Source organism: Lipotes vexillifer, unplaced genomic scaffold (genome assembly GCF_000442215.2).
Source record: "Lipotes vexillifer unplaced genomic scaffold, Lipotes_vexillifer_v1.1 scaffold796, whole genome shotgun sequence".
NCBI lineage: Eukaryota > Metazoa > Chordata > Mammalia > Artiodactyla > Lipotidae > Lipotes > Lipotes vexillifer.
Window position 1 is genome coordinate 2,255,953 of NW_006773072.1, and position 19,353 is coordinate 2,275,305.

General features: G+C 50.5%; 1 protein-coding gene across 1 annotated transcript in view; it reads right to left on the bottom strand.

The window, feature by feature from the left end:
• The window catches only part of KCNQ3 (potassium voltage-gated channel subfamily Q member 3), a 300,717-nt gene that overhangs the window by 55,894 nt on the left and 225,470 nt on the right, over positions 1 to 19,353 (bottom strand). Inside the window, 3 exon segments of the mRNA XM_007447991.1 lie at positions 4,498 to 4,670; positions 8,671 to 8,797; positions 10,434 to 10,524. Of these exon segments, the coding sequence (XP_007448053.1) occupies positions 4,498 to 4,670; positions 8,671 to 8,797; positions 10,434 to 10,524 (391 nt within the window).

Here is a 19,353-nt window from a genome sequence, read left to right on the forward strand (position 1 = left end):
GGAGCACAGGCTCCGGACGCGCAGGCTCAGCGGCCACGGCTCACGGGCCCAGCCGCTCCGCGGCATGTGGGATCTTCCCAGACCGGGGCACGAACCTGCGCCCCCTGCATCGGCAGGTGGACTCTCAACCACTGCGCCACCAGGGAAGCCCAGTTTCTTCATTTTTAAAATGAAGGGACTGGACCAGAGAGTTCCAAAAAGTGCCACAGACACTTCAAATGCAGACAGGTATTTTGTTATGTGACGTGGTCACCTACTGATTTAGACCATGTTACACATTAGCATAGATTACACTAAAACCTATTATTTCGTGGATATTACTGCATGATAGACTAGGACATGTACGTAAACAGGAGAAAGCTGATCTAAAGGAAAACGTTGAGGAATAGTAAGGATGGTGCAGAGATATGGCAAAGATGGGCAAATCACTGAGGTTTCAAGCATCCTGTGACCACGACAATCCCTGAGGTGCTTTCTATGTCTTTCATTCTATTCCAGTTCGAAGGGTTACTGTGGTTACTGTGGTGGGTTGGGCAGAAGAAAGTCAAAGTCATGGGTGAACACAGTCTGGAGATTAGGCCCGTCATTGGTGCTGAGTCATCACAGAGAATGAAGCTGTTCATATCGATAGTTCATCTATTTGACCATCTGCGGCCAGTCAGCTGGCTTTATGGGTGAATCGCATCGCGCTGACAGGGCTGCTTTCTGCCTGCTTCTGTGCCTTTGTTCACCTTGGTCCTCTGTCCTCCCTGTCCCTCCCCATGGGACCAACCAGAGAGCACTGAGTCATCTTCAGACTCACGTCACCTCCATTATGAGAGCTTTCCGGATCCTTGCTCCCCCAACTAGAGCTAGGGTTCATTTCTAGCTTTCTTTCAATGCCTTCACTATTTTCCAAACAAACTTTAAATCTCTAACACTCTCTTATGCTCATTTGCTTAGAGGCCTGACCTTCCCCACAGCATCACACGCACAGTGCACTCGTGTGAGTTTACAGCAGAGAGAGGTTAGCTGAGATGCTGCAGGCAAGCCAGCCAGCCCTTCCCCTCCGTGAGTGTCTGCCCCGCTGGGGGTTCGAGAAGGAAAAGGTGAATTGGATCGTCCTTCCCCAGTGGCTGTATGAGCATGACTCTCTTGCTCTGTTAAGTGTGATTCTGGCGTGCCTAAGCTTTCTCATACCCTCTGGCCCCCAAATGCAAGTCAGAAGTTTCATCTGGTGCTTAAGCAGAGAAACAGCTGTCCGTGTGCACACAGAAGCACTGGCTGGGTGGGATTAAGAGCTGGTATAAAGGTCGTCCCTGAGGAGTGAAATGTGTCCCCACTCTGTGCCCTGCAGTTATCTCAAAGGCTATTCAAGGCAATTCTGCCTGGAGGCAATTTTCGCCAGCAGTTCTGTGGCAGAACACACGCCTGAGCCCCCCTGCAGTCAGGTGCGGGCTGAGGGCCTGGGGTCCAGCCAATGTGGGGGGGTGATGGGAGCCACCTCCTGCCTTAAATCCATTCTAGAAGATGCTCTGGGCTCCCCTTGCCTTGCCCTGCTGACTCAAGGCTCATTTCCAAGACAGATGAGGACCACCCAGCCCACATGAGACACTGTGTGAGTGAGAAGACACCCACATCTTCTGTGCTAAGTCACAGAGACTCCAGGGCTTATTTGTTTTGGAAGCAGAGCCCGGCTGATCCTAACTTTAGTAAGAGCGTTAACTTTAAAGTCTAACCCTGTGCAACCCTGTATGGGCCCGTCACTCTGCATCTCTGAGTCTCCAGGGGAGTCAAGCATGAAACTTGGCCCAGAGAACACGTTTTCTGAATGAATGAAGAAACGAATTGGTAAGTGCCTGTTCACCAGGCTCAGAGAAGGAACTGGTCTAAGCTCTTGCAGTTAGTAAATGCTGGACTCAAATCCAGGTAAGTGCTTACCTCCTGAACACACTGCCTGGCCCGGAAGTGAAGGCCAGCCCTATAACTGCTCTGCAGCTTCGGCACAGCGAAAGGCTGAAGACTCGTCTAGTGGGACTGTTGCGGGGAAGGGTGGGATACAGAGCTTGCCAAGCAGTTGTTTTGTCTGCCTTTGGTCTCCTACCACATACTTGACGTTCTGTCCGCCTGGCATCAGTTGTCTTGAAGTTCTGCCCGCCTGGCATCAGTTGTGGGGTCCGGCGGTGGCGTGGACCATCTTTTCCCAGGAATTACATAGCAAACATCCAACTGTCATCTATTCTAATCTGAGGGAGCACAGGACAAGGACCGTAACCAGCCATTTTTAGCCCTGATTTCCACTGGAGCTGTGAATCAGCTCAGCTCCATGGAGACAAGTTTAGGTACTGCTGACAAGTCCTCTGATAAAAGACAAAATAGAAGGTTGGGTGAAGAAAGAACTCTGAAAAGAAAGCCCTGACCTCCCCGAGCCTGTGGCCAGAAGTGGCACAGATGGGGAATAACACATGTATGGCAAGAAACTGCATCCTCCAGTGAGAGACTCCGGGTGTTTTAAATCTGTATTTCATTTTCTGTATATATTTACTTGCATGTTTGTGAAGAAAAGCATGTTTGAAATAATCCATGCTACCAATCATGAGCACTTACTATTCACCAGGCACTTACATGTACCTTTTCTTATGTGAGCCGCTGGAAGGATTCACATTTTAACCACTGGGGAAGCTCGTATAAAAACAGAGCAATGTTCTTAAAGTCTTACGGCGGGAAGGCGGCAGAGCTGAACATTTGCACTGAGCTGCTGTCGGACTCCTGAGCTCCTGTATTCTACGATGACATGCCGGCATATCTGGGTGTGCACTGAGCTGGAAGAACCCAGGAGTTAGCTGTGTGGAGGCATTCTGGGGTTGCCAAGTGGGGATGGCATGGTGCTGTTAACGCATATAAGGGAAACTCTGAGCTCCCCAATGGCAACTTGCCCCAGGATCACTGCCTTTGGTGCAGTTCCCCAGAAGCAGAGCCTGAGACAGAAACTTAGGTGCATGTGATGATTGAGGGAGGGTCTCGGGAGAGAGGGAGTGAAAGAAACCAGACAGGGCAGGGGAAAGAGCTCAGCAAGGATGTGGTCTCTGCTGGAGCCTCCTTCAGCCTGATCCCACGGGGAGCTCTGGAGTGTGAACTGCACCACGGGGCTGGTCCCAACACAAGAAAGGTACTTGTGTCAGTCAGTCACTGGCTGTGTGCTTCCCTGATGTGGGGGAAGGAAGATGAGAACAGTATAAGCTCCTGGGCAAGGCTGCGCTCCTGTATGTCTCCAGAGAAGGGGACAGCTGGGAATATTAGCAGCTAACTCTCATAGCAGCTGAGAGCTGAGCACATCCTCCCGGTAAAGGTAGCCTGGTCAGGGCACCAACCGTGTCCATTGTACCCACCAAGCCTGGCACAAGAAGATGCTCTTGTAGTGACAAAGGTAGCTTTGGCTTTATCCCCTGAAGAACACCCATCCCAGGGGTCCTTCACTCCGATTTCTCCTGAACTGGCCTCGGAGTGTGAGGTTTTTCCTGCCACTCAGAGGTTTTTGCTTCATTTCTCCAGGGTCCAGCTGAGGCAGGGATGGTAACACAAAGTGCTACCAAAGGTCTGGGCTAACCATAGGAAAGAAACACAGGGAGCACGACAGAGACAGCTCCAGACACGCTGGACTCTGCCTGCCTGGGTTTCCACACCTGCACAAGCACGTGGGACTCTGGGAGAGATCAGGCCAAGTCCCACTCATCCTAGCTTCTCATCTCCCTTGGCGAGGCAAGAGCCACCACGACCAGCAGCAAATCACTGAACACAGGCTCTGAAGCCAGATGGCCTGGGTCTGTGTTGGTGCGCAGCTCACTTCCTCTCTCCAGATCTGCTTCTTTAGCACTGAAATGGGGTAAGAACAGTGCCTGACCCCTGGGGCGAGCGAATCTGTATCAAACACTAAGTTCTAGGCACCCGTGCTTCTGGCTACATAATAACAATACCAACTGAACCACATCAATGAACTGGGTGTATTATAAGTGCTTTTCACCCTGAGGTGAACGCATTATCATTTCCATTTTATAAATGGCAGGAGAGAAGACCCAGAGGGGTTACAGGAAATCTCCAAAGTCACATCAATAGAGTCTGGATTCAAACCAGTCTGCCGGATTCCAGAACCCTTCCCTCCCATCCCATGCTGGTTTGCATTAGCTCATTTCATCCTCTCAACAATCCAGAGGTAGAGGCATTATCATCCCTGCTTTAGGAATGAGGAAAAACTGAGGTCAAAGAGGGTTGAGTGACTTGGCCAAAGTTGTTTGCATTTGGTGGGGCTGAGACCTGAGCGCAGGTCTACCTGCGTCTGCTGGCTGCAGCACACCTGTGTGTGCTTCTCCTTCCTGCTTCTGCTTCTCTCCCCATCTTCATTGACATCATCAGTGGGCAGGACGACCACCCTCTGGGGATGCTGTCAGGGAGGAGATGCCACGGATGGGCCTAGGTGGGCAGGAAGCCAGCGCGGTCTGGCCCCTTCGCAGCGACACTTACTTTGCTGTGGGCGCAGATGGCCGAGCCCAGGAGCTTCCAGGTGCCGCCCCTCCGATCCATGCGAAGCATCCGCAGTATCTGCAGGAAGCGCAGGCTCCGCAGGGATGTGGCCAGGACATTGCCCTGGTTTCCCACGGCAACCACGGGCACAGAGGCAATCAGCACGAAGATGTCTGGAGAGAGGACAGAGGGTGGCAGGGGAGAGGGGAAAGGAGGTCAGGCCAAGGCACAGGAGCCGTCACAGGCAGTCGGCGGCAGACAAACACGAGCTAAACGCTGCTGTGTTAAATCATGACATGGACTGTGCGTGATTCGCGTTCTCCTGTGACAGGTGAGGAAACAGGAGCTCTGAGTGTGAATGTCCTCCTAGGGCCACGCGGCCAGATGTGGCCGACTTGGGATTGGATGCAGGAGGCCTGCTGGACTCCAACGCTCACTCTAAATCCTAGGGAAGTGATGCTCCAAGGGGTGGCACTCGGGGTTCCCTCTCTGGCCGAGAAGGGATCTGGGTTGCCCAGGTGGTGGAGGTGAAGCCTGAAGCTCAGATGCTGCTTTACTGTGGGTTTCCCCTGCAAACAGCCCCTGAGACAGGGACGAGGCTGTGGGTGATTTAATGAGAAATGATCTCAGGAAGCAGAAGTGAGGGGAGAGGGGGGTGGGGAAAAGGCCAGTGCAAGGGGTGTTGTCAAGGCCGCTGCTGGAGCCTCTGAGCTGTAGGCAGAACACCTCCCACCACTGTCCCTCTGAAAGATGGGAGCTGGGCCATCTGTCCACCAGATCCTGTTCCCTGCTGGCTGAGGGGGTTGTAACGTCCCCACACTCGCGAGCTCCACTGCCTGTGACCTCCCTCAGCTTCAGAGAAGGCCCTGGGGTAGACTGTGGGAAAACATGGGGCCCACCCCAGAAGTGGGATGCTGCTGTCAGGAGGTGACCTAGAAACGTCTACCAGAGCTGTGACTGGTGGAAGCAGAGGCTGAGGGGATGAGGCACTTCTGAAAGGGCCAAGCTGGCTCCTGAAGTTAAATGGCTGAGGATGGAAGAAAGAGGGCCCTGGTCTCTTTCTTATTCCCTTCAATGCCCTCCCTCCCCTCAGCTCTGGGATCTGTTATCTCCCCACTGTACTGCAGGGGGCTAAGCAAGTAAAAATGATCCCATGAGCAAGTAAATCTGAAAAAAATTCAATTAAACAGGTTTTGCTACTGCAGAACTTCTCAGAGCCTTTAATATGCTAATATGCCCTGTGGCTCTCAATTTTACCAATGAAGTCCAGGCTTTCTCCATAGATTTTGACCTGTCTGAACTGTTTTTGCTTGTTTGTTTTTTTTTGTTTGTTTGTTTTTGTTTTGTTTTGTTTCGTTTGCAAGAGCATCAGAATTCCAGGGAACACACTGTAGGAATGTTTATCCACTGGGCAAAGTCCAAACTTCTGAAAACCCTCTGTGATCCGGCCCTTGGGAAACTTCTAGAAGCATGTGTGGTTTGCTGAGCCCACAGTGTCCTCTCACACTTCTACACCTTTGTTTGTGCTGCCACCCAGCTTGGATTAGGCTCCTTGATCTACACCAGGTACGTCTGCCAAAAAAGTTGGCACCCCTTCCACCATGTGAAAATATCTCCCAGGTGTGCCTATGCTTTGGGAAAAAGTAGGGCTCAGACACCTGGATACCAATATGTCTATATCCTTGGCCAGGCTTCTCAGTCTATCTGTGCAAAGATACCCATTTATCACGTTTGTAAAAGAGAAAACAAAACCTAGGTGCAGGGTAAATGTGACTTAAGTCTACGACACTCTGACAGGACAGCAAATTCTGGCCCAGAGGGACCCATCCACACCCAAAATGGCAGGGTCTGAGACTGCTTCGAGTAAGGAGGCCATGATATGTGTGGACGTGATAACCAGCCTCTTGTCAGACACACAGAGAAAAGCAACATTTCCCACAGGGGCCACGTTACGGGAGAAGTTGAGAGGAGTAGAACAGAAAATGCAGCAACATCAGGAAAGAAGCCAGCAAGGATGGTGGATGCTGAGGCCCAGCCTTGTCTCTCCAGGAAGGCTCGCAGGGGAATGTGATCTGGAGCTCCGGTACAATCCTGGAATAGTGGAGACAGCTCCACGGGGAACGCCCCTGTTCTGCAGGGGCCCGGGCTCCACATGCTATGACATCCTCTAACTTGGCAGGAACCTCTGAATTCGGGCACCGTCGATCACAAAGTCATCTCCCCCACCCCCTGCCAACACACACACACACACACACACACACACACACACACACACTGGATAGGTCACCCCAAAAAGAAGTCAGCTTAAGACTTAAAAGAAAGACAGGAAAGAGGAAGGGGAAGGAAAGTTGGGGGCTGCCATGGACTGAATGTTTGGGTCCTTTCAAATTCATATGTTGAGTCTTAACCCCCCGTGTAATGGCATTGGGAGGTGGGGCCTTTGGGAGGTGATTAGGTCATGAGGGTGGATCCCCCATGCATGGCATTAGTACCCTTATGAAAGAGACCCCAGCGTGCTCCCTCGCCCCTTCCATCATGTGAGGACACAGCGAGAAGACAGCTGTCTAGGAACTAGGAAGTGGACTCTCACCAGAACCCGGCCATGCTGGCACCCCAATCTCAGATGTCCAGCCTCCAGAACTGTGAGAAATCAATTTCTGTTGTTTATAAGCTACCCTGTCTGTGGTATACTGTTATAGCAGCTGTAAAGGACTCAGACATGGTAGATAGACATGGAAAGAGGACAAAGGAAGAGAGAAAAACAATGTGAAAAAAAATCAGTAACTACAAAGTGCTCCAAAATTGCATGTGTGCACGTGTGCGTACACACACCCACCTTCCTTGCATTCAAAATTCTAAGCAATAAACAAAACCCTCAGATTTCCAACCTCAGCAGCAAATGGGAAGAAGGAAGAGAGGCTTCAGCTGACAGTGAGGGTGGTACCTGTTCTTTGTGTGAGGCAACCTGCAAATGCGGCAACACAGCCCCAGGAGGCACGGAGAGAACTTGGCGCCTAGGACAGGGGAGGGGTCCAGCTCTTCCTCCCTGGCTGGGTCATTCGTACCCACAGGGCTGTGTCCAGTCCTGGCAGGTCACTTTTTAAAAGGGGAGTGAGGAATAAGCAGCAGCTCAGAGAAGAGGGTCTATGATGCTAAGAAGATGGGTTATAAGACGGAGTTGAAGCCGCTAAGCACATCCCTCCCAATGAAAGGAGACTACTGGAGTGGAGGGGAGGAATAGGATAGCTGAATTCAAATATCTGAAGAGAGTCAGAGGAGTTAAGATGGAATGAATACCCTCGAGAGGTGGTGAGCGCCCCGTGACTGGAGGTATGCAAGTAGAGTCTGGGGGACCACTTAAAGGCTGCTGCAAAGGGGGCTGGAGCATCAGACAGGAGGCCGTCTTCAACCAAACGCTTTTGAAGGTCCCTTCCAGCCCTGACATTCTATGATCCTCTGACTTTAACCATCCCTAGGAAGTCGAAGCTCCAAGACTCCTAACCATCACTGCAGGTAGATTTCGTCCTGTCACTGTATGATTTTAGTAGGATCTTCAGGTGGGAACATGGTGGGGTGCACCAATAGGTGTGTGTGAGAGCTTCCACCTTCTTTGCTATCAAAATGCCTACACCTGGATGGAGGGGTCTCCATGACACCTCCCCAAAGCAAGGTGGGTCAGGACACAGCATTATGGTGGCGAGGGGCGTCACAGGTGCTAGATTCTTCCAGACTGGGTGTTAGGATGGAAGGATTACCTCTGCGGCCCTACAGAGGTCATTCTCAACCAGCAATGGTGTCACGCCTCCCATCCCCACCATGGCCAGTCTGGAACCGCACGGGCAGTTTGGCTGTCACAGTGACTGGGGTGCTACTACTCCAGGGACTGGGGCTGCCCCACATCCTTCAATGATCTGTGGCTCCTTCACGACCCAAATGCCAAGAGTGTCCCCCACCCGCCTTAAGAATTCCTGCCCTGTGGACTCATTATTAAAAGAAGCCACGGGGGCAGGAATTCCACCTGCTGGAGGACTGAAGGGAGGGTCAGAGGCGGGGCGGGCCCCCAAGATGCTGCATGGTTTCCCGGAAGAACAGCGTCTGCTTAAAATTGCCTCAGAGAAATAATGCACCAAAAGAAGGGGATGAGGCACCCCCGGGCTCGGGGTCAGGGCTTACCCAACATGCACAAGGGCTTCCTGGCAAACTTCAGTCGTCCCCGCCAGCCTTTGTATCGGCAGCAACACCCAGCAGCCCAGATCCTCAAAGCAAACTCGGCTCCGAAGATGAAAATAGCAAATGTTTCCTGCGTTGAAGCACATGTGGAGAGACACATTAACCGGGACCCAGGTGTCCAGAACTAGCGACTTCTGTCCGTAAGTTCTGAAGAGCTGGATTTCTGTTGTTGCTGGTTTGGTGGTAGACGGGGTAGGACAGGCTGATCACCTCCATTCAGTTTGGGGCAGTTCCTGGCTTCACTCTGATGTGCTAACTGTCTCTAACATTAAGCCTTTTTTCTATGTTCTTGTTCTAATGGATCATTAAAAAAAAAAAAAAATCCCTTTAATGTACTAAAAGCCCCCAAGAAGTTCAGCTGGGCTGGAAGGAGAGGAAGCAATGATATTGCCCAGCCGGTGTCTGGTCCCTGGTATTGTTAATCGTGGCCAATGGTTACTGAGCACAGCTCCTGGGCCAGGCACCACCGGAAGTATTTTATAATATGACCCTCATCTTGTATTTTGAAAAGCCAAGGCCAGGCAAGGAGTGGCTGAACAAATGTCTCAAGGCCAAAAGTGGCAAAGAAGGAATCCCAGGCAGGTGATCAGGCTCTGAGCCCGTCAGGACCACGCTATGGCGTCTCCCGGGACAGCGGGTTTGCCTCTTCCCTGCTGAGCCTCCTTTGTGGGTCAGATGGAGATACCTTTGCCCCCACTGCTTGGTGACCTCCCTGGGGCCCTTGGGGAGTTGCAGCAATCCTCGAAACTTAGCTCCTGGAACTGGATGGCTTCCCAGGAGTCATCTGCTCAGGTCTTAGCTTCAGACCTGCCCTGTAGACTGTCAACACCTGCCCTTGGAAGGAACCTGCTGATTCTGGCACCACGGACACGTGGTTAGCTCAGTGGGAGGCAAAGGTTCTGATATTTCGTAAACCCTGATTGGGGGCTGGCATCCCTTCCCTGTGCAGAGGGTGGGGCCTCACCCTAGAGAGGTGGGCTGATCCTAATCCAGGAAGGCGTGGTCATTCAAAAGGCCAGCTGGCCTGTGCTGTCCAGGGCTGCAGAAGGATCCAGCCCTCCCTGGGAGCCTCTCCTGGCCGGGTGTGGAGGCTGCACCCAGCCTATCAGCGTGTGCCCCTCACCATACATTGCTACATATTTTAGGTGAGGGTGGGAGGAGACTGAGTCGGGGTGTTAGGTAACTTGCCCGAGAATTCCAACTGCACGCTCTCTCTGCCGCATCATGGGATACAGACTGGAGAGTAAAAACAGGCAGAGGCCCAGAAGGGAGGTCCTGGAGTGCTCATGCAGAAATGGGATTTGTTGCTTGGCTTTGAAGGAAGAGATCCTCAGGGTTTAGGGAGGAAAAGCAGAGGAAGGGTTGGGACGAAACATGCCTTTGTGTTACTGTCAGAGAGTTGGGAAGCTGTATTTTATCATTTAACCAGTGGGTACTGGTGTTTGCTTTGACCTTGTTTGTGTCCCCTTATCTCTAATCTGGAATAACTGCAGGCCAGCCATTCCCTGCTCCACCTGTGCCCCCAGCAGACCTCATCAACTGATCCACCAATGCTTTCTCCTGGGCCTGGACTTGGCCAGAGACTCCAGGAAACCAAAACCTGTTGGGCAGAACTGCACCCAAGGGCCTCCTTGTCTTCATCGTTGGCGGTCCCACCAGAGCATCTACCCCCGCAGCACAGCACCACGGTGCACGCGCCTTCTCACCAGCAGCAGAAGCCAGTCTCCCGAAACAGTCTCGTACTCCCTGAAGGTGGTCAGGACGGCCAGAATCAAGCAGCCAAGGACAATCAGGAACCTAGAGGGGAAGGAAGAAGGTAACTAAGGAAGCGTCTAGCGTTGGATTGTGCCGAGGCAAGACTGGGAAGGTGTCAGACGGGATGAAGCTACAGCATCCGTTCGACATAGGTGTGTGCTTTATCCGTTACCCCATTTAACCTCATAACACACCCGCAAGGCAGGTAGGAATTATTGCTCCAGTTAAAGAAAACAGGGCCGAGAGAGGTGAAGCAATGTGCATAACTTTTACTCTACCAGCTAGTTAGTGGAAACAGTGAGAATTTGAATTAGATCATTGGGTCCCAGCCCTGGAGGGCTGCAGATGCCTTGAAAAACCAAAGTTACCGCAAGCTTTGGTAAATCAATGGGAATATGAATATGTTAATAATGTGTCCTGCACATATAGGTCTATGTTTGTCAAATATATGAAAACATTCTTAGAATAAAGACAAATTCATCCAGCGATTGATAAATTCGGTGATGGCGCCTGTCACCATATCTTCATATTATTATCTTTTTTATTTTACAGTCAATGGTTACTAAAGGAAACAACCTCTTTCAATTGGGGGCCTTCAGAATCGAGTTTGAAGTTACCAAGTGTGCTTCATGCTAGAAAGAACAGAAGCCACCGTGATGCACAATGCTGCTCATTGAAAAGTTACTGAGAGCTCATCTGGTTCATGCCCCTGCCTCAGGCAGAAGCTAACTGCAAACAATCCTTTGAGATTTTATTATATTTATAAACTCCCTGTGTGTGAGGGGGGTGATGGTAGGTGGAGGGACTGTGTGTGTGCGCTTCACTGTTTCAGCAAAGAAAAAGGGTTCTCCCTCGCCCTTGGTGGAGAGTCTCTGGTTCAATGGTCAGCACCAGGTTCCCTGGGTGTGTAAGAGGGAAATTACAAGAGACGGACCATGCAGGAGGCTTGGTCACATACTCCAAGCTCTCCTGCTCTATGTAATCTGGCTCTGTGCCCTGCTAGGTTCCAATCCATGCTTTTTTGGTTTGTGTAAGTGGGTACCCACTTGTACATTCATTCATTCATCCATCCATCCATCCAATATTTATATGGCAGGCACTGGGGGACACAGAGCTGAAATTCAATGATGAATAAGCTGGATCCGTCCTCCTGAGCTCAGAGTTCAGACAAGCAGGAAGCGATCTCATGGTGTGACGGTAAGGACCATGATGTAAGGAGGTTTGGAAATGTCTGCTCCTGGCCCTGGATTGGACCAGAGTCCTGGCTCCGGCCCTTGGTGATCCTTCCTGATCACATTTTCTGATCAACAGTGCCGCTGATCTGCAGACCTGAATCCATGTTTCCAACCCTGCCTATGAACCCAAACAAGATTTTCAACTCCCTCCTGTGTTTGGCCATTTTATTTAAATTCATGACTCCTGATCCATAGCTGGAATCTGCCTACTCTTCATCCCAAATCTTCTCAGGTGATGATGACGATGATGATGATGACAGTGACAACTGTAACAACGTCAACACCCACCACCACTCTTTAGTGAGCACTTACTACATCTATCAGCTCATTTATCCTCACAACCGCCTCCCAAGGTAGATATGATCATTCCCATTTTAGCAATGAAGAAATTCATCAGAAGGAATCATTACCATCAGGACAACTGTGTTGTCAGTAAAAAGACCGTACAGTTTGGAGTCCAAAGATATGGACTAGAAAGAGGCTCTGGTATGTGATCTTGAGAAGCTCACTGATTCTGGGAACCCCAGTGATCACGTCCATAGAACGAGAATAATGAACCTGCCTAGAGATCAGTTATTGTGAGGACCACAGGAGATAACGGATGGAGAGTCATTTGGTCTACTGTTTAAGATCAAGCAAATGATGCCTGGTGCTTGCCCAGACACACACGCATCACTGGCTGGACAGGCTCTGGGAAACGTGCTCTTAGACGATTCTACAAATCCATACTCTTGTCCTCTCAAGACTTGACTTTATTCATTCAAAGGCTCTGGAGATAAGATCTAGATTAGAATCCTCTCCCTCCTCTCATGCTGTGTCATCTTAGGCAAGTTACACAACCTCTCTGCATCCTGATTTTCTCATATGTAAAATGGATCCAATACAAGTGCTGTGTTCTCAACTTTTCAATGATATAATCCATGTCATGGGCTTAGAAGAATGCCTGACAGATACTTAGCCTTCATTAAATGTTAGCTATTATTTTATTGTGATTTAATATCAATGCCTCTTCTGTCCTAGGCAGAGAGATGGCTTTAAGGGTACAAACATGAATAAAACCTAGCCGTCATTTCTCCTAGTCCAGTGGGGGAAACAGAGCACAAATAATCACACGAGAGTGTGCTTGAGGTTATGATCTGAGTGTCCACCACATGCTTTGGGAGTACAACACTGGAAGCATTCCAGAGGCTGTGGCCAAAGGGTTGGAAAGATATGTGAGGCTTAGCTAGGGCTGACCATATGTTTCGGTTTATCCAGGACATTGCCCATTTTATGTTGACCTGGAGTACGGACCCTTCAGCATTGTGGACACAAAACCCCATTCAATCTTTTCCTTTAGCAAGGGGTGTGAGCCTTCTATGATCTGGCTTTCCCTCCTCACAGCCTCATCTCTTCTTGCTCTCCCACTCCCAGGCAGGCCGTACTGAATCACAGCACTTCCTCAGATTCTCTTACCCTACTGGTGTCTGTCTCGACTCTCCCCTTCCCTGCCCGCTCCCCACACACGCCCCTTCATCTTCCTGCTGATACCTTGACGGTGCCGGTCATGGCTTTGCCTCGCCGGTCATGGCTTTGCCTCCAGAGCCTCCCAGCTGCTGCCTGTAGGTTTCCTCATGTGATCCCTCCCTTAGGATCACAGAGCACCCTAAGGCATTTCTATTCCAGTACTGATCCTAAGCCATTATCATTTTGTAATCGTTTGCGTGCACTGTGTCATAAATAAAGCACACTATCTTAACACCCAACTTGAGAATTCATCCTAGGGCAGGAATTGCCTTTGCCTAGTGAAACATTTTACTGATCCAGTTGAGGTGGAAGTTGCAACCCTAAAGGCACAAGACTGCTAAACCTCTCAGCAAGAAAAAGTAGCCAGAAATTGGAGACGGGGGTCGGTCTTGAGGGCCGGGAATGACCAAGAGGAGAGGATATGGCCACATGCTAAAGGGGTGCTAGGTACAAGACTGGCTAAAATTACAAGTTCCTGGTCCTGCAAAGACAATCATCAACCATGGCCTTATGGAGTGGTTTTGTCTTTACTGGGCATTGAACATGGGGCTAGAGCCTGTGGCCTGGGTAGGGATGTGTGTGGGGAGAAAGGAAAGCTTGATGTCCCACAGCTAAACTAATTCAGGAGGAACAAGAGGCCTTAGGCAGATTCTGGGACTCGACCCACACTCCTGTACTTGAAATGTACGTGAATCTTGGGAAGAGTCTACGAGGTGTGTGCATGGTGACCATGCCATAAAGTGACCCCAAACGAGCCATGCCCTTGTATAATCCTCATGCTTGAGTGCAGGCTGAACCTTCGACTTGGTTCTAACAAGAGATTATGGCGGAGGTGATGGGATGTCATTCCCTTGATTAGGTTTCATTATGTGGCAAAGGCAATGGGATAGGCTAGTCTGTGATTACGTTACTTTAGATAAGACTCCATCTTAGCTGAATGGAGCAAGAATCACCTGCTGGCCTTGAAGTGAGCTGCCATGTTGGGAAGGGTCTGGTGAGGGTCACAAGGCCAGAAACTGGTGGCTTCTAGAACCTGAAAGCAGCCCTGCATGAAACCTGACAACCAGCATGAAAGTGGGACTTCAGTCCTACAACCACAAGGACCAACAGTCAGGTGAGTTTGGAGGACTCCCAAGCTCCAGAAAGGAGTACAGCCCAGACCACCCCTTGACTGCTGCTTTGTGAGACCCCAAGAGGAGGGAGTCTCAGTTAAGGCATTGCCTAGGCTCCTAACCCATGGAATCTGTGAGATGGTTCACATGTGTTGCTATAAGCCACTAAGTTAGTGGCAATTTGTTACACAGCAACAGAAAGCTAAGAGTGTGGATGGGAATCTGTACCAAGTGCATCCAGTTTTTATAGAGTCCCACCTCACCCCTCATTCTTCAGATGATGTCTGGGCTGCACTTGTGTGTTTGGTCTGTGATGCTCCACTCCTTGAGGGTGGTCTATCTTGTTCCTCTCTGTATCCCAGTGACTATCCCAAAGCCTGGCACTTAGGAAGAACCCATATGTGTTTCGAGAACGGATAAAAATAATTTCAGAGATGAGCAGTTGCCCTGTGGTTGGAATAGAAGGCAAGGGATATAGGATGGGCCTGGAGGGCCAAGCCAGAGTAGCGTATGAACAGTTTTGTTGGCCAAGTGAGAGTTTGGACTTTATTCTGCAGAAGATCTATATCTACTACATCTGTAGGTATAGCCATATCCATATCTGTATCATCTTTATCTATTTCTATATCCACCTCCATGTCATCTATATCTGTATCTATATCATCATCAGTATCCACACCTGTATCACCTATGTCTAGAAAGACTGCTCTCTGACAGGACAGCAGTCAGGAAGCTGCTGTCATGGACTGACCTGCAGGGATGACAGGGGTTCCATGAGACAGAATCCTTACGAAGTTTCAGCGGGACTTGCGACTACTGTGATGTGTAGGCTGGGCAGGAGGGGCATCTGGAGGCTCACGGGGGTTGGTGGGTGACAGGGTGGACCGTGTGGTGTTCACAGACTTCAAGAGTATGTGCCCCGGGGCCAGGACGACAGCAAAGATAAGCTACGCTGCGCACCTGCCGTTTGAGGTCCAAGTGGAAATATTCAGCAGGCTGGTCGAAATTCAAGGCTAAAGCTTAGGGGAGAGGTTGGGGCTAGAGACCTAAGTCCCTTTCAGCTCCAATTGTGATTTTAGAGCCAGATGAGGGGATAACTCATCCTTAACCGGTAACCAAAACGCAGTGTCACTGTGGTTCCCATCTGCAGGGGGCATGCAGAACCGGGCTTCAGCCAGGAGAGGGCAGCAAACACCTGGCGGAACGTGGCACTTCTTGGCATCTCCAAGAATTAAAAGCACCGGCAACCTGGGGAATTTACTTGCTGGGATTTGAAAACAATGATTAATTTATAAAGCGAAAAGCAGCAGGGAAGCCCTCTTTCACCTAAGAAGGGGAAACACCCTTTGGTCTCTTGCATAGTAAAGTTTATTCTTAAGATATGAACTTGATTTCAGACAGGAGGACCAAATGATCAGTCTCACAGATGGAAGCCAGATAGGTGTGGCTAGCCAGGGTCTTCCCTTCTCATCTTGTTTTGTCTCTCTCTCTCCCTCTCTCTCTCTCTCTCTCTCTCTCTCTCTCTTTCTCTCTCTCTCTCTCCCCCTCTCCCCCCATGCCTCACCAATTATTCTGTTACTTCCTCTGTCACTGTGGTTTCCTTCTCTAGCCCTGGCTGTTTCCTTCACTCCACTCCTCTCACTGCCCTCCCTCCCCTGATTTCTTTTCCTCTCCCCTCTATTCCTCACCTAGCACTTCTCCCCCCGACCCCCCTCCTGGGACTTGCTGAAGTCTTGGGGAGAGTCAACAGCTGTCCTTCTGTCTTCAGGGTCCTGGCTGTCTTTACCAATGAGGCCAGTTAAGGTCAAGGGTCTTGACATACCCTTAAGCCAGACACCATCTCCTACCCACCTCTTCTCACCCGAGCTGGGCGTCCCCTGACAGGAACAAAGCCGGACCTGCTGGAAATCAGGACAAGGCTTCACAGCCAAATATCCTCTCCCAGGCTTCATTCAAAGTAAGCCCAAGAGGGTGAAAACTCCAGCATTCACTTGGTCATTTTCTCTTTAACCCCAGACAGCAGCAATGCCAGCCAGGGGCATTGTCACCGTTATGTCTGTGCCCCCATTTCACAGATGAGGGACACAGCTTCCAGGCTCAGGCAGCGGGGTCACCAAAGGAAGGAAGGGGTCAGCGCTGCTGGGACCAGACCCTGTGCTGGGAGCGGTCACAGGGACTTGGGTGAGACTCTGCAGGGAACGGGGCCAGGTTAGAGCCAGCCAGAGAGTGGGAGGGCTGAGGCCCACAGTTCAGCTTCCCCTCTCCTCTGGACTCCAGTCTTGGGGAGAAAAGCTCAATTCCATTTCCAGGTAGTTCCCTGAGACCGTGGCTGGTTCCTGGGCCCTGGTAGGCATCTTTCAAGTACCTGCAGCTCACCAAAGGCCCTAGGCCGAGGGAAGAAAGTGGCGGCTGGCCGCTGGACTGTCCTCCTTACACCCCCATCCGTGTGCCATTAAACGGGCATGTGTAGAATCACGCTCCCTAGCCAGGCGCAGCAGAACTGACCCCTCTGACGGGGCAGGTGTGCTGAGGCCACAGCTAGCCCACACGTCCTGATCTTCAGCTACCACCCTGATCCTTGCTCTCCAGCAGAAGCTACAGCCTTCAGACCACATCAGGATCCTACCGATTCCCCCACGGAAATTCCCCAGAGGTAAAGCACCCACTGTGTGTCAGGGGCTTTCTTATTCCCTCTGAGTCAGCCCCAAGGCCTCTTAGAATCTCAGTGCCCAGCCCAAGCGATTCTGAAGAAGATACACACACCTGAGTTCTTCTAGCTCTGTTGTGTACTCATTGTAGGCACTTGGAGAAGCTTTTTCCTCTTCCCAGGCCTCAGTGTATACATCTGTGAAATGAGTGGGTTACAAGATCCAAAAGGCCTGTAAGGGAAGTTGTTGTGGGTTCAGGCCTCCAGCCCACCCTGGCAGGAGGGCCTGGAAGAGCTTTCACAGAAGCACAGACTTGGGTTCAGGAGTTCACATCTCAACTCTGTCACTTACCACCTAGGAGACTGTTTCCTCATCTGTAAGTGGGAATGACCACAGTTCCTAATTCAGGGCTGTTGTGCATGAGAAGCACACAAGGCCATGCTCGTAGGCTATGTGACACCGTGCCTGGCACAGTATGGAGGCCAATTCGTGTTAGCTACTGCAGGAGTGAATTTGAGCCTGGATGGGTCGGGCCTATGGCTGAGTGCCATGTGGCTAATGGAACTTTCTGCCAACTCTTCAGACCTGAGATTGTTCTTTAGAACAGGGAAATCAACTAGAACTTGGAAGAAGCCCTGGCAAGAAGATGTCTGAGTGCCACCATGCAGTGCACCGTCTATACCAAGTCTGAGTCATCACTTGTCTATTTCTGCAGGGATCCTGGTTGTCAGTATTCTCAGATCCATCCAGCCCTCCTAAAGGAGGCCTCATTTATTTTGGGGAGGTGGGAGGGTTGGAGTCTTCTGCCTGGGGACAGGGTTATCAGCCTTCCCCAGACCAAGCGGTTCTGTTCCATGCCTCTGACCCCCTCTACACTCATAATATCATCAGCTGAAATATACAACAGTCCCATTAACAGTGCCACCAACATGCCCTCTCCAGTACCCTGGTTTTCATTTTACACTTCCGGATAAAGGTGATGCTATCCTAGGGCTGGCAGGTCACATTCTTTTCCCCCTATAGGCTAGAGACAGGAGTCATGAGCTCTGTACTTCCAGCTCCAGCAGGACTCCTGGGCCATGCTGAGTGGCAGACACAGTGGGAATCTGAACCAAGCCCGTGGAGAGAAACAGTCCATCTCTGGATGTTTCCTTTTTTCCTCCCCAGAACAAGCCATATCTCTGAAACATCCTGAGATGTTAAAGTCAATCTGGCCTCCAATCCCCTCTCCCCATTCAATGGCATTCATGTCATCATCTGCAGTGTGCTTCCCGTGTGTCAGGCACTGTGTTAGGGACTGGCGTATCTGCAAAGCCTTGTTATTGACAAAGCATTTTTAGTCAACACCCAAAAGCATTCCAAGGTAGTAGTGCTACAAAGTGATGTGAGGTTATATTATAAGCTTCTTCATGGTGCAAGCATCCACCATGCTCCCCTGGTAACCAGTACCAAAAAGGAGAAGAGAAAAGATTTTGGAATCTAGTGTAACAGTCAGATCTTAAGATGACCCCAGCGAATCTTGCCTCCTGCTATGCACACATGTGGTTAATTCCCTCTGCGGAAAGTTGGCTGGGACCTATGGCTAGTCTCTAACCAACAGAATACAGTAAAGGTGGCATGTCACTTCTGGAGTTAGGTTATAAAAGACTGTGACCGCCACCTTGCTAGTAGACTCTCCCTTGCTGGCTGTGTTTTTGGGAGGGGGTGGTGTGCTGTGAAGCTTACGGGATCTCTGTTCTCAGGCCACAGCAGTGACAGTGCTGAATCCCAACCACTAGACCACCAGAAACTCCCTCTTTTGCTGGCTTTGATGAAGCAAGTTGTTCATACTTCCATCTTGGAGAGGCCCATGTGGGATGGAACTCAATGTGGCCTTCAGCCAATGGCTAGCAAGGTACCAAGACCCTCAGTCCAAGAGCCTTCAAGGAACAAAATTCTTCCAATAACTACAAAAGGGGGCCTGAAAGAGAGTCCTTCCCCAGTGAAACCTTCAGATGAGACCCCAGCCCTGGCTGACACCTTAATCACAGGCTTTGTGAGAAACCCTGAGCAGGAGACCTAGGTAAGCCACGCCTGGATTCCCGACCCATAGCAACTGAGATGATAAACGTGTGTTGTGTTAAGCTGCTAAGTTTTGTGGTAGCTTGTTATGCAGTAATAGTTAACCAGTACTAGTTAACCAGGATCTGAATCTTGGCTCACCACCTAGGAACCAGATGACCTGGGGCAGGTTTATTTTTCTGAACCTCAGTTTCTCATCGACAACACAGGAGTGACAAATCAAGGGATCTTCCTTAACTTTTTCTTTATCCCAGTCTGCGTAGCTCAGAGATTGCACAGGGCAGCAAAAATCCTCATAACTAAAAACCA